Source organism: Buteo buteo, chromosome 33, assembly GCF_964188355.1.
Source record: "Buteo buteo chromosome 33, bButBut1.hap1.1, whole genome shotgun sequence".
Lineage (NCBI taxonomy): Eukaryota > Metazoa > Chordata > Aves > Accipitriformes > Accipitridae > Buteo > Buteo buteo.
In genome coordinates, this window is record NC_134203.1 from 1,318,808 (window position 1) to 1,334,118 (window position 15,311).

Here is a 15,311-nt window from a genome sequence, read left to right on the forward strand (position 1 = left end):
AAATATTCAAAGTATAAGGTTTTGTGCATCCTTTAAAAAAAAAAAATCTGAACTGATTTTAACATTGCTGCTTTACTGTTCAACAATAATTGGCAAGCCTTCCCAGTGATTTATTCAGACCACACTAAGATCCAGGTTTGGCTTTGAAATACATGCAGAAAGACGTTTATTTAAAATAACAAAACAAAACAAAACCCCACACACTTTAGACCAAGACCTGAGTTAGCTTTAAGAATAAAGCTAACTGTGCCTCCAACACTAGAAGCACCTGAGGCTGCAGTGCTTTTACTCTGTGTGTGAGACAGAGAGAGAGAGAGAGAGAGAGGACTTGTAAAGAGAGATGCAAGGCTTCCACCCTCCCTATGGCTACCCACAACCCACATCAGGTACAGTCAGAGCAAACAAGAAGGGAACAGTTTTGCTTTGTCTTCCTTTTAATTAGTTCTAACTAACACTAAGTCTTCCCTCCCACTCCAGGATTTTTCCTTTCTTAAAAAAAAATATTTTTTTGAGACATCTATCTAAGCTTATGGTAAGATGCTACTTAGAAACGTAATACAAAGACACCAGGGAACACACGAGGCTGAAAGAATGGTAACCTTATTGATGAAGATGTGATTTGTGTTTATACACAAGCTAGTAAACAAAGAGAAAAAGAACTCTTTCCAAGAAATAAAACCCCATCTCAGTTAGATCAAATACTATAAAGGTGGTTTACATAAATGCCTTCCATTAACTGCTAGGGTCACTGGGCTCACAATGAGAGCCTTTCATGTCCAAAAAGGAAGTTGAACCAATCAGTGATAGAATTATGGATGTCAGGTTTAGGCTTAGTGTTTTTACACCAACATACAAGAAGTTTTCCACTTTAAGTTCATTGTATACCATTCCACGAGAATCAGAGGCTGTATTCTTCACAGAACACAACCCCAGAGCTCATCAATTTCTAGATTAAGTTACCCAAACAGCTGATCAAGGGATCAGATCCAATGATCCAGGGTTAGTGCAAAGCCTCACACCATTCTAGTGAAGAAAAAGCAGTTATACTTGAAGATGAAAAATAAAAACCAACAAATAGGAATTTTTACATTATAAGGGCTATTTTGAAAAGCACAGTTACACCTAGCCTTCGACCCAAGTCGCAAATCCAGATCTAGACCATTACCAGTCAGGTATTTCCTTGTGTGACTTCTCTCTAGTTTAGCAGCCGAATGACAGTGTTTTCTAACCCGAAGAAAAATGCTGCCCCTTTTCCAAATGGAAATTCAGAGTGGGGGTATACTAAAGAAAGGCTTAACCTTTGGGAAATCAAAGCAGCATCCAACCCCGAAGCCACCCAGGTCCAAAAAAGTACTGCAGGCAGAAGTTCAGACAAATGACAGGGATTTTACCCACAAATACACCAGGCTCTAACCTTGTGCCAAAATCTCTACACTGGGTCTTAGATATTTTCATTTGCAGACAAACTATTAAACTAAACTGCTTCATCAGATAGAGTGGAAAGATCAAATGCAGAACTTCCGAATACCACTTTGCGGAGCAACCATATTTAAATTCATGGCAATCTCTTAAAGACATACATGTACTCAGAGGGGCCCAAATAATATCACTTCAATTATACACTTTTAGGAACAAATACCCAAGCATTTAAGGACATGAAACGGAAACATTTAGCTGCACATGACTGTCCTCAAAATGTATGGGATATGTTGGTTTGGCTATTTGTTTGAACCCCCAGGTCACAACTAAGAAACAGTACCAAGTTTAACCACGGTGGTTTCTCAGTGAGTTTTGATAACATTTTCAAAATCCATTGGGCAAAAAGAGTATTTTAAAAAAAAAAGCTAAGTGATATAATGTGGAAATAGCAGAAAATTCACTCCAAACAATTTGGATTGCAAGAAACAAAAAGCACAAAACAACCTACAAACAAAACAATGTACAAACATACGCTTTACTAGCTATACACAGATGTAGAACATGGCACCATGTTCAGTTGTGCAAACCTCGGACCTACATGATCTAAAAGCGATCATACATTACCTGTACAATACAAAGTCATCCAGGAAATTGTCTAGCATATTCAATGTGAAATGCAATGCATCACTAGGCACCAAAACCAATATTTACATTAGAACTGTGCAAGTGATGGCATTACCCAGTTTTTCCTATGCTGAATCAAAGACATTGTCTTTACAACATACACCAGGTTTTACTGGAATATATAATTAGTTAATGTTTGGAAAATTAATACAAGGCTACATGGTTTAGAATTAAGAGCAGTGTGTAGAAAAAAGTGTGAGATTGTGTTTTTACATACTGCTTTTGATGTTCCACGCACTGGCTCAGTTTGACTCCTGGAAGAAGAAATAAAGGTGATTAGAATTTCAAGTAAAGCACTTGTACCCAGCATAAAGCAGTGACAACAGGTTATAAAACCTGAACATCAAAACATCATGTTCTGATAGTCTAGGGAATGGGGAAATTTATTCATATACCTAAACTGTTCTCTCTCGGCACATTCAGTGCAACTAAAAAACCCAACAAACAGACCCAAATCCCGTTTCTACTTTGTCACAAATTAAGATGTACAGTTATAGAACACAACAGTGCAAGAGGAAGCCCTCAGGTATTTTGTCTCTGCTGCGTCAGTATCAAAAAGATGAAGTCTGTATCACAGCTTGGTGTTCTTAAATAATCAACTCTCAAAATACAAAGGCAACTTTAACCAATCCGTATATATCTAGTATTACAAATGGGTACCAGATACAGTACTTTAATTTCCAAGAAAGAACACTGACGTTCTAGACACTTTGAAGTGCAAGTTTACTTCAGAGAAAACAGTCAGTCATCTGACAAAGAGATAACAAAAATGGCAGCAGCATAGGCTTTAGAACAGAGTTTCTTTGTGAAAGCCCAAGCACTGTATTCAGATAGCTCCTACATTTAGCATATGCAAGATTGACTAAAAATAGTAGTAGAAATGTCACCTGAAAGCAGTTTCTGGGGTTTGGTGTGATTTAGGAGCCCTGTGACGAAAAAGAAAAGGTCTTACTTGCCAGAATTTGCTTTAAGATAATCTTGAAAAGGCTACAATCTTTTTGGCAATAGTCATTACATTTGAAAACTTGCTGAGATTCCACACACTTATTGATCTGTATCTGCATGCCACTCATCAGGAATCAGACGTGCAGCCCTTGATCTAGTTAACAAACAATTCATACGTCATCCAAAGCGTCCCATGAGCAGAGACAATTCAATGGCTGCTGTGGAATTTACGTACAACTAGAAAGGCTCATGCTTCCTGCCACTGCTAGAATACCACCAGGCTCGCAAGTACAGCCACGTACCTCCTGAAGATGAGGAAGTACAGGGAAATACTTTAGATTACCACGCAATGCTTTCTTCATCCATTTACCTTGAAGAACATACAACAAGGTGAGTAACGCATTTTTGAAGGCCTCTCCACCGTTATAGCATACATTCCTCGTTCCCAAACATTAACCACTCTACCAGTTGTTTCTGCAATGTTTCCAGCTGATGGAATAGAAAGCTCATCTGCCTGGTTCATTTTCAACACTACAACAGCAGCGCCATTCTTTCCGTATCCCCACATACAGGTCTTTGCTTGATCTTTGATGCTAGCAGCATCTCTCCTCTCATTTCAGGGCAGGATTATGATACCAGGAGAGAGCGCCAGCCAACCAGAAACGGAGGATGCGTTGACAAGGCGGCACTAAGCACACATATTTAAGTTAAACATGGCCAAAACAAGGCCATGGTTACAAGCACAACACTGTGCCGTCCTGAATTCCTAGGTAGTGCCTGAAAGCACTGCAGCAACTGCTGAAGTAATATGCCCAAAGTTTACAGGCAGACTCACAGCAATTCAGGGTTTTTTGCTCGCAAATGCTTCACAGGTACCAGGATGCTGCTGTGCTGTTTTTTCGAGACACACAGTAACTCACCAGTCTACTTTATTGCCTGAGAACCAACATGAGAAAGACATGGCAAAACCACAAGCTAATAATACCTACTAATTGTGGGGGAGAGGCGTCTCTTTAAGAAGGCTGGAAAACATGAATGTTCAAACAATGCTAATGTAGCTGAATACCTACATGACAGCAATAATCCTGTAGTCAGCACTGCATTTGCATAGCTGTAAGTTTAACCAACACATCCGATTCTCTGTCCTCCAGAAATCTGAGGAATATAGATTGAAAACCTGGAGCACTGATAGCAACTTAGGGTAAAAACAGACTTAGAGAACTAGTAACGCCTGGTAACGTGCTGAACTGCTTACTGAGTTTCAAGTTTGGAAGGGGTTAACTATTCCTTTGTTGTACTCGCTCAAAAGGTGATACACTTTAGGAGAGTGTTCTTTTTCTCTGGCCTGAAATGGACATTGTCTTTAGGAAACTAACAGGAATCACTTATGAATGGAACTTCTGGTTTGCATGGTTTGCCAGCTGGCAACCCTTGGTCTTTCCTCTGTGTCTAGTATGCAAAACACCCAGATTTACCAGGGGGTAAGAATACCTGCCATATCCCACCCTGCACCCCCCAAATGCAAGAAATAGTCAAACACTGACAATCAGACTCTTCTGAGGTGGGAAGAAATTAGAAGTTTACACAACAATGCCTATCTGTCTTTACTATAAAAGCAATCAAATCAAACACATAAAATAAGGAATCTCTCCACGTAGAGGAAATGGGATCTACAACTTGGCTCTCAGAAGAATCAACCCCAAGAACAAACCCAATGGAATCATCTTAAAAGCTACCATTGTTGCAGTTTCAACCCCATCTCCCAGCAGGCCAAAACACGTACGTCTGCTTTGGGACAGATATATTAAAATCTAGCCCATGACAACAAAAATTAACAGCAGCTTTAACAAGAAAGATACAATCTGAATGCCTCTTGTAAACTAATATCAATTTAAAAAGTTAATGCACTGAAACCCCTAACCAAGAATACAATGCTTTACGGATACTTACGTAACACGGGGTTTGCTGGTGACTTTAACTCCTCCAGCAGGGATTCTTCTAACAATTACCGATGAGTTCCTAGGAATCAGGGCATTACCATCTGTGTATTCTGAAAACAACATCAATACAGAAAAAGAATCTGCCACTTTACGAGAACCTATATCAATACATAATTACACAACATTTCAGAGAATCCCTTTACGGATGGAAAAGCAAAGTTTGATATGGAACGTTGCACTTTTATCGTCCCAACACACTGAAAGTACATTTCAAGAAACCTTCAGGTTTGATAATCAAACACAAGCAGCACAATCTTTTTCATGGTTTTACAATGGTTGGAATGCCAACAGCAAAATGGTCTCAAAGGTCACTGAAGCGGAGTCTGCTAATGCGTGAGGTTCTTTCCTGATCTAGCTTAAGTTGCTTTTGCTTCTGTTAGGCTACAAAACCAACAGAGCTTTGGAGAAAAACCAACCACAGCAAAGTCTCACCTGCATAAACCAGATTCTGAAGTCTGACTAGCTTGCCCTGCAACAAAAGAGGCCCTCAGCTAAAGCATGACAACTCTGCGCCATTGCTTTCCTAGCTGTTAACTATATCAATTCCCCTGTGCTGCTAGCGGTCAAGACTGACAGAACACAGAAGAGCGCCTGCCATCTCTGTCTATTCCTTGGAGCTTAATCCATCAACAACACCGCTTCTCAGCTGCTCGGCGCTTTACGTGTAAATGGAAACAAAACTGGCAATGCTAGTATTTGGATCAGAGAAATCTGGGGGGGGGTTGAGCTTGCTTTCACAAGTAGGGCACAATTGGCTCCAACTAAAGTGCTATCTCCCCTCTGAAGCTTATCATCTAGTTTGAATTAACCCAAGGGATGTGAATTGGATGTCAATAGTTGTGGATGCCCCGTCCCTGGGCTTTTGAGCAACCTGGTCTAGTGGAAGGTGTCCCTGCCCATGGCAGGGGGGTTGGAACTGGATGATCCTTCAGGTCCCTTCCAACCCAAACCATTCCATGATTCCAGGATTCTATGAATTCTTGCGATTCATTTTGCAGAGCTGAGACACTCAAACAAAATTCCTTACGACGACAGCCGTGAAAAGCCTTTTGAAAAGAGAGTGGGCCTGAAGCTACCCATGCTTTGCCTGGGCTTACACCATGTTAGTCTTTGAAGAGGAGGAAAGCCTTCTGACCTTCTACATAACGCCCAAACAATCAAAAAACCAAACTACCTGAGACACTTGGACTGAGTAAGCTTAAAATGCAAAGATCTCTCCATGAGAATGGTTTTTATATTGTCCTTACACAAGCTGGATATGACTAAATATTTTAAATCACTATCAGCAGCCATTCCCTGTAATCTGCCTACAGTTTTAAATATTAAAAGCTCTTACCTTTGCAGACCGAATCAGAACAATGGTCTGAAAACCAAAGATGCTGTATATCTAGTCAAGCTCTGTCAGGGTGGTTTTGCTCAGTGATCACACACAAAACAGGAATATTTCACAATTTATGCTTCATTTTTCAGTATATTATTCCTACAGGCAGGAACCTCTCTTACCCCAAAACTCACCTACCAGAAGACATTATTTCCACAATGAAATGAACATTTTACTTCTATTTCCAAATGACAGAATGCTTCTTCAGAAAACTGAGAAATCATTTAGCTGAAACTAATTCCTGATCTTCCCCCCTAGGGAACCGAACAGCAAGCTTCCTCTGGACTTCTGAGGAGGTTCAAATTGTAGGAGAAAGGACTACTAATGACGAAAACAGAAGCTTTTACAGAAGTCATATATCCTGCAAGCAACCCCTAGAGCTCTTCTCAAAGAAGAAACTCTAACCCTTCCACAGCCACCTGTCAAGAAAGGCCTGCACTGGGACTTTTTGATGGAGAAGGAGCTGAAGCAGTACTGGGGCCCAGGCAGGCAACTGGGACATCATGGCAGCTGCAGATCTAGAAGCCCAAACCAGCTGTTTCGACCTGCTGAATGGAGTCATACAGAGCGTTCTTTCTGGTCCCGATCACAAACCGCTGGACTGACATTTCAGAGCTAGAGGACAAGCAACAGCGGCTCCACAAAAAGGCAGGAGTTTGCTACGCCTGTGCTGAACTGAGGATTGTTCTAGTTCTGCAGCAGCTTTACAAGTGGCAGCACCTCGCCTAGGAAGAGACTGTATATATGAGGACAGCAACCAATGCATTTATTCACAAATGATGCAAGCCTGCAGAGGTCACTTCGAACATGCCCAACAGCTGTGTGATGCAAAAAGAGGAAGAAGTCCTCTTCTAGTACTTGGTGACAATTCACTGACCATTAGAAGAGAAGCATTGACACCTGCCTTCTGAATAGACTTATCCTTGAATGTGTGTGTGTATATATATACATCTGGTGATATATGCTTGTTTTCAATTCGCTTGTTAAGTGCACCATGAAGAGAGGTCCAGCCATCTAGTAACAGACTGATATAAAACTGAATTCACCTTAAAAGTCCATCAGCGCACATTTAAATGGATCAGCTGAAGAGTGACAATAGTGCGGTGAAGGAAAGGCTTTCTCTGTATAGGACACTTATCCCGGCACCTATTTGTATTTGGTACTGAAGTATCCCACCAGCTTGGTCACCGTCTCAGAGAATTTGTGGAAGAGTGTTTACATACAGCAGAGTCCATTGCTGAGTTAGTTCTGTGAAGGGGCCTGATACCAATTGGCTTTAAGACATTTATTTTTCCTTCGCCGCAATTAACTGAACTAATTTTGGTGATGAAATTTTATGAGAGGTGAAGCCAAACAATGTCGACTAAAAAGTCAACTTTTTTCTTTTTTTAAATAGGGAAGGACTAAATCTGGCGCGCTATTCCCGAAGTCCCTCTCAATTTGAATTTAACAGAAGCCAGCTTAGTCTAACAGCTCTCAGAATGAACTGGTGTCTCCCAGCAGGAACCTGTTCCCCATGGGCAGCAGCATCCCCTAGCAGAGACTCGGCAACTACCAGGACCTGCAAAGCAGCGTCACACTGCCTCACCTCGTGACTCCACATCTGCAAAGTGAGCAGTGACGTCATGCCCAACAAGGCTACTTTTCACACTTGTCCAAGCAGCGCTCCAACAGAAATGTTCAGCAAAGCTGGAGGTAACAACATTGTTGATTCCTATTCCCTGATAGCACAACACTTGTTTTTTGTTTTACTGGCAGGGATGGCCAGTAAGGGGCTACTGGGCTTTTGTCAATCTGACCTGTGATTAAAAATAAGGATCCCGTTAACTCAGAAAGCTTGCAAAAGCAAAGGAAGATTTGGATGTTATCTCCAAGTCAAGAGCAGAAGAGACATAACAGTCTAAAAGACAAGAAACTTGGTATGCTTGAAAGACCCAAGGCAAAGAAGTATTTCATGGAGGCAGACAAGTTAAACAAGAGCTACTTTGACTGCTGCCTCATACGGACTCGGAAATCTTAAATCAGCTATTGCATTAGTATCCACGACCTTCCTCCTGCAAAAAAGTACAAGCAGCTCAGGTTATGCTCCGCTTCGCGCTGAATGCACAATTTAAAAATCCCATTTTTAAATTCACCTATACTTCTGAAAATCTGCTAGCTTTACTAATTTCTGTCATATGTATGCTATCAACAGGTTACTGAAAAAAGCTCCTACTTTATTTTACGGCCTGCTTTAACCCACCGTTTGGAGTCTGACAGCAGTGCAAAAGCACCTCTCTGAGCACTATGCAGAGAAGTATTTTCACCCAGATAAAGTACAGAAGCTCTTCAGAACAGAAGTCATCAGAAGGCAAGCCGATATGTGAAATGACAAAGAAAAGCCTTGACTAGCCTTAGATGCCTTGCCAACCAGCTGATATGCTGCTGGGGAAAGGATTTGCAGAGTAAGAGCTGACAAGGACTACTAACATGCCAGACTCTCTCTACCACAAAAGAGGGTAACTCCCGAGAACACGTTTTCCCCCTAGCGCTTAAAATTATGCTTTCTCACGAGGTGAGTTTTTAGCTCTCTTCTCATCAACGCCCCTTGCACACTTTGCGACAAACAAATCATCTGTGTAGCTGCACTGAAAGCACTGCCTTGAAACATCCTGATGAACAGACTGGACTATTACTGGATTTCCAGCTTCCACCCAAGCTGTCGCGGGGTCGTCTGCGACACCGCCAGCCGGGCAGTCCCCGAGGCCCCGTGCCTGTTGCCCCCACGCACCTTCGTTGGTCTGGGCGTTGGTGATCAGCAGGTCGCAGCTGGCCGCCGTCAGCTTCTCACGGGCCATGATCTGGAGCTTGAGGTCAGGCAGAGAGATGTAGAGGCCGTCGAAGGTGACCATATCATAGTTCAGCTTGGAGAAGAACTTGTAGTGGACACACGACATGGTCGGGGCCAGGCGATGCCTGCTCCACGACAGCGTCTACCGTGGCAGATGGAGGCGATGCTCGCCCGGCTCCTCCTCGCAGCCCAGGCGGGCAGGCGGACGATGGGGAGAGGCCCTGTGAGAGACCGAAAGAGTTAATGTCTCAAACATGGCGGTGGGGCAGGTTCTACGTAATGACGAACTCTGCTTAACAACGAACCCTGCACAGCAAGGAACCACAGGTGAAAAGAAGCCAATCGGCACAGATCAGCACAGACATCAGCAACAGGATGGGGAGGCCATGCCTGGGGGTGTGCAGCTCTGTGTTCTGATATGCTGATCTGATATGCTGAGCAGGGCAGCTCACCATGCATGGCCAAAGATCAAACAATGGTCAGGTCTGCAGGGAAGGAGGAGTTACTCCACAAATGACCTCCAAGCCCAGCGATCCATTTCCCGAAGGTTCTGAAAGCACAAACCGCGCATGACACTTAACTAGCCTAATGAGTTTGAGTGCTCTCTCAGTCATCGCAGCTGCTGCTGCCACAGCCCCAGCACAGGACATCAGGCCTTGAATTACGAGGTCTAGTTCTGCTGAGTCACATTCTACAGCTTGCAGACGTTTCTGGGCCAACTGGCTATTCCTTTCTGCCCATGTAAATATAATACCAAAGGCTTGTTGTAGTCTGGCAGGGCTCATGAGGGAGCTTCCATGACTGCTTGCTTTAGCTCTTTCAATGCCTTCTGGGTTTCCAGAGTCAGGAAACCCTTTTGATTTCAGTGCTGTCCTCTATATCCAAGGGATAGTTATTTTTGCTATCTCCGTCTGTTTGTTCTTCCTGTTACTAGTGATTTGGAAGCCTAGGTTTTAATAGGGTAGCCTTGCTTATAAGCCTGTGGTGGAATATGGATTATACGTATTCATTCCATAATTTGGCCATAGCCACAGCCCACAGTACGGCAGCGGAGGCAAACGAGCCCGACTGTTGGCTATGCACTAAAAGCCCATCCTCTACCAGAAATCAGCTCTCCTGGGTATCTGTCCCACTGAATTCTCAGTGGTACGAGGACAGGCATCTACGTTATGAATTTTCACCAAAGAAAGTGAGCATACGGCCCTTCCGCCAGGAAGGGTTTGTCGCTAGCCTCAAAGGAGGTCCCTGGGTATGCCTGGAGAGCAAACCTATTGACAAGCTTACTGACTCTGCAGCAGCTGGGAACTGGAAATGCCAACAGAGCCTTGAAATGGATACAATGGACGGAGATGGACAATTCACATCTTCGGACCATACAGATGAAAAGGGGAGTCTTATGCCTGCAACATTCCACAGATCAGTTTCTGGGTCTAAAGGCAATTGGTCTTCCTCCACAGATTCTTCCAAGACCTTACTATATACCACATCCACTGAACATGGAAGGGAGTTTCTCCAGAAGCCTGTACATCAAACCTATTCTAATAAGCCACCACACTGTAGAGTTTTTTCCTGGATGGAGTTTCTCAGGCCCTGCAGACTCTTGAGACAATGTGGATATTTGCAGATAGATTAACCTGGTATTCTGCAGGAAGCTGTAATCAAACCAAGGATAATGATACAATTTTGGTTGCCACCACAGGCCTGTAGGATCCTGATTGCTCTGAGTCATCTACTCTGGGTCCAAACCTTACCGGTTTACCTGAACATCCAAATCCAGCACATGCAAACCCTTCTACAGGAAATCACTTACAGGATTCAGACTTATTTGGAGATTATACTACCCATTGACACAACTACCAGGGCGATACTAGAGAGGTGGAGAAAGGGCAGTTGAGGATTGACCCTCAACCTGAGCTGAAAAGTGTATTCCAAGTGCATTAATACCATCCACACAGGTTAGAACCTGTCTCTCTTCTGCCTCTGTAGCTCCTAGCTACTGCTCTCTATGGGAAGAAGTGTTACAGCCCACTGATAGAATGTGGCACAAAGTTCCACCTGCCTGCAACAGCTTTTATCCCAGGGTTAGGCGTTGCAGAACTAGAAAGAGCTGCTGCAAATGTGTCAAGACACTTAGAAAAAGCCATTAATGAAAGCGCAGAGAGTATTACAGCCCTACAAAAAGAAATCAAATTATTATCACAAATGTAAAGGGAACTAGGCCTTAAGCCTCACTGTTTCTAAGACTATTCATATCAGACATATAACTAATGATTAGAGCTTGGTTTAGATGTGATTAATAGAATGCAGGTGCTTATAAAACAATATGCATAAGCTGCTCACCTGTCCCTCATGTAGCCCTCACCATAGCTGGCTTAAAACCCAGTCAAGCTGAATCAACAGAAAAAGAATCATACATCTTAGATCTCAGACATAAGAATAGATAAGTGATTAACTTTAGAGTAAGACGAATTAAGAGAACAACCTGAGTGATTCTCAGAAATTCAGAGGTGATCTTTGGTGTGTAAGAAGATAAGTGACTGTGGTGACTGGAGACCTTCTGCCTATGACCACTAACTTCAGAAGAACCGAGACGGGACAATAAGAATCGGTTGAGACAGGAAAACGTATTGGACTTCTGAAACCACTGGAGAATAGAGAAGTGAGAGTTTGTGCAAGAACACCAAGAACTTCTTCTGACAAAACATCAATTGCATATTGTTTTGTAAAATCGTATATATAGAAGGCGGTTTTGAGTTATCTTTCACCATTCACTGCGGTGGTGGCCCAACTCTGAGTTGTTAATAAAGCAAACCTAGAGAAACCCACGTTTGAAAATCCTTTAGCACAAATGGTAATACAGAATCAATCACCCCTAGACCACCTTGGAGAAGTACAGGACAGACTATGTGCATTATTGTGACGGATGCACTTGAACCCTCCTTAACCAAACCAGCAGCAATTTGGTACAGGCTCCAAAGGAGGTAAAGCCTGAGCCGCAGCCGGGCCAAGAACTCCTCTAGGAAACCCACAAAGGAGCAGAGCGGCACAGCGAGAGTTGTGGGTACAAGGACTCTTATGCATACCTCTCCCATTGTATGCAATTTGACTACGAGCCAACCACTTTACCCCATAACTATGACAGCCTAAGCGAGCCTTCTCTGAGCTCTCCCTGCTAGGCAGCATGGCTGCACGGCAGTAATCTCCAGCAACGAGATCTTTTAACAGCAACAGGTCGTTGGATGAGCCCAATTTGAGTTCTCCCTGGGCGGCAACTGGCCTGCTCCACCAGGCAACTCTCCCCTTGAGCAGGGACGACTCTCAATGTTAAGAGGTATTAGTCGTTGACCTTAAATAAGTAAGTTTCAAGTAGAACAACTCACTTCTGAATTATAATGTTCTGGGATTTAGTACGCTGTTTACTTAGCATGAGTAACTGGATTTGCTGAAGCCTTAGGCCACAAGCTGTAAACTTGCACTGAGATGTACTGAACGGGTACCTACTTAGTAAAAACAGGAGCCTCCCGAGCCAGCCTAAATCAGATGATAAGGAGCCTTCAAGGCTACAACCCTCAACAGCCCCTGCAGCTCGGCAAGACAAGGGCCTGCCCGGAGAAAGTGAAGGAATCCAGTAAGGTGTCAGAAGATCTCCGACCACAACCACGACTGGACCAAAGGGCGTGTGAAAGGTGCATGAAGATCACATGAAGAGGGGGGTGAATAGTCTGTAAGGGTATAATTGCCCAGGGATTTCTTTGTTTGGATTTCTGTCTGGGGGCACCGAGCTCGAGCTGATCCTGCTGCTGTACCACTCTATTAAATTATGTACTTTTATAAGACTCCATGCCTGAGGGCCTGTTTCAGGAAACCAAGGGCTCAAACTGCAGAGCGAACTAACACCAGGTGCCCGAATGGATCGCTAAGTGATGAACAGCATGCTAAACTTGGAAATCTTAACTAAGTGATACAAGGACTGACTGTGCACACACAGTCTTTTAGCCATAAACTGATGACCAAGTCTGGGACTAAGTCTGGATCCAGCTGCGCCTCGACTCCCCACTGAGATGGAGTCTTGAAAGCAAGGGGGTCCACTCTGAACCTTGTGACTCCACAGGAGGGTCTCCCTTTGTGATACCTTTCCACACCTCCCATCTCTGTGTAAATCATTCCAAATCGATTCTAACACGATCTTCCTTTGTATGTTTCGCCCATGTAGTAAGTAACAGAGTGAACCTTGCCATCGAACTCTGTTAAGTCGCACTTTTACAAATTTTTTAAGTGATCTAAAACACTCATCTTGTGCTTTGCCTGGGAGAACCAGGGTAAAAGCAGTAGCCTCAAGCCTAACCTGGGACTTGGGCCCTGCATTGCTGCCGTCCCAGTACTTAAGAAAGGCAATTCACAATTGCACTTGTGACCGGTACCCCCATGCTCCTGACACCTGGTAGGACAGTTAGCAAAACGAATTGCATTTTATGAGGCAAACAGCCATGCTCTGTGACCAAGCTGGTCGCTTATCAGTCCCCTTTCCCCTCTGCATCAGGCCCCGGAGGTCCCGCACACCAGGCAGACTTCTTCCCCCGCTCCCTATCAGCCTCAAGGTTCCTGGGTGCCAGGCTGACTTTTTCGCTCCTTATGGGCCTCTAAGGTCCCAGGAACCTGGCCAGCCAGGTTGTGATGACCCTGGCACACAACTGGGAAGCGCAGCAGCACGCAGAGCACCTTCTGTAAAATCAGACAGAACTTTTTCCCTCTTCTCATCCGAGGGCTAATTGGTGGAGGAAATGAACATGACACCTTCCCCTCCCGTGGGGCAGAGGCTTTCTGCCTTGATACACATCAAACTGGATGGGAATGGTGGGAACCTCACGGAGCCACGTGGGTCTTCCACCTGCCCTAGATACCCCAAACTAACAGCACTTAAGTAACAACACTTTCATAATGGGCAGGTACCCACTGGATGCCCAGTGGAACGAGCTAATTTTCCTGCTCTCTCTAACCCACAAACCCTTTAAAACCCCCACTGTCAGCCTGTCATTTCTGTCACGCTGGCACCAGGAAAGGGCCTATGGAAACCCATTTCTAAATGGGGAATCGAATCCCTTGATCCATCACTGAGTCCCAGACACCCAACCAACCAGGCTGTGATGGCCCCATCGCAGAGAATTAACAGAAGGACAAACAGGAGGAGGAGGAGAAAAAGAAAGAAGACAAACAGGACGAACTGGTGGACGGCAGAAGGAGGAGGAGGAAGGGAATGAAGAGGACGAGGAACATAGAAAGAGAATGAGAACAAGGAGGAAGAAGAGAGAGAAAAGAGGGACGAGGAAGAAGAGGAGGAGGAGCAAGAGGAGGAGAAAGAAGAGGTGGAGGTGGAACACAAGGAACAGGTGGCACAGGACTAGAAACAGGAGGAAAAACAGGGAGAGAAGAAGGATGAGCAGGAGGAGGAACAGAACACAGGAACAAGATACAGAACAGGAGGAGGAGAACAAACATGAGAAAGAAGAGAAAAGAAGAGGAGGAAGAGGAGGTAGAGGGGCAAGAAGAGGAGAAAGAGGAAGAAAATGGAGAAGGAGAATGAAGAGGAATGGGAACAGGAGGAGGAGGAAGACACAGAGAAGGAAGAGGACATGCGGGATGAAGAGGAACAGAACAAAGAGGAGGCAGTGGAGGAGGTGGGGGAGAAAGAGGAGAAGAAGGAGGATGAGAAACAAGAAGAGGATGAGCAAGAAGTTGAACAAGAGAAGGATGACTAACAGGAGAAGAGGATTAGGGTGAAGTTGTGGAGGAGGAGTGGGAGGAAGGGGGAGGAAGACGACAACTAGAGCAACATCAAACAGGAGGACAGACAGAAGGAGGAGAAGAAGGGTAAAAGAATGACAATGAAGAAGAGTAGGAACAGGCGGTGGAGGAAGACAACCAGGCGGAGTAAGACGGGGAGAAGAGGAGGAAGCAGCGCGAGCCAAATGTTCCGAGGCACACGTACAGCAATGGACAATGAGAAATTACAAATAAATATACTTGGAAACAAGTCCCCATGGTCGCCTTTTTT

At 44.1% G+C, this 15,311-nt stretch overlaps 1 protein-coding gene across 1 annotated transcript in view; it reads right to left on the minus strand.

The window, feature by feature from the left end:
• Nucleotides 1-9,365, minus strand: part of LOC142026387 (E3 ubiquitin-protein ligase RBBP6-like) — a 32,749-nt gene extending 23,384 nt beyond the window's left edge. The window contains exons 1-4 of the mRNA XM_075019345.1: nt 9,200-9,365; nt 4,999-5,098; nt 2,991-3,029; nt 2,321-2,357 (exon numbers count right to left, since the gene is read on the minus strand). Coding sequence (XP_074875446.1) covers nt 2,321-2,357; nt 2,991-3,029; nt 4,999-5,098; nt 9,200-9,365 — 342 coding nt within the window. The remainder of the gene's footprint in view (nt 1-2,320; nt 2,358-2,990; nt 3,030-4,998; nt 5,099-9,199) is intronic.
• Nucleotides 9,366-15,311: the final 5,946 nt, after the last annotated feature.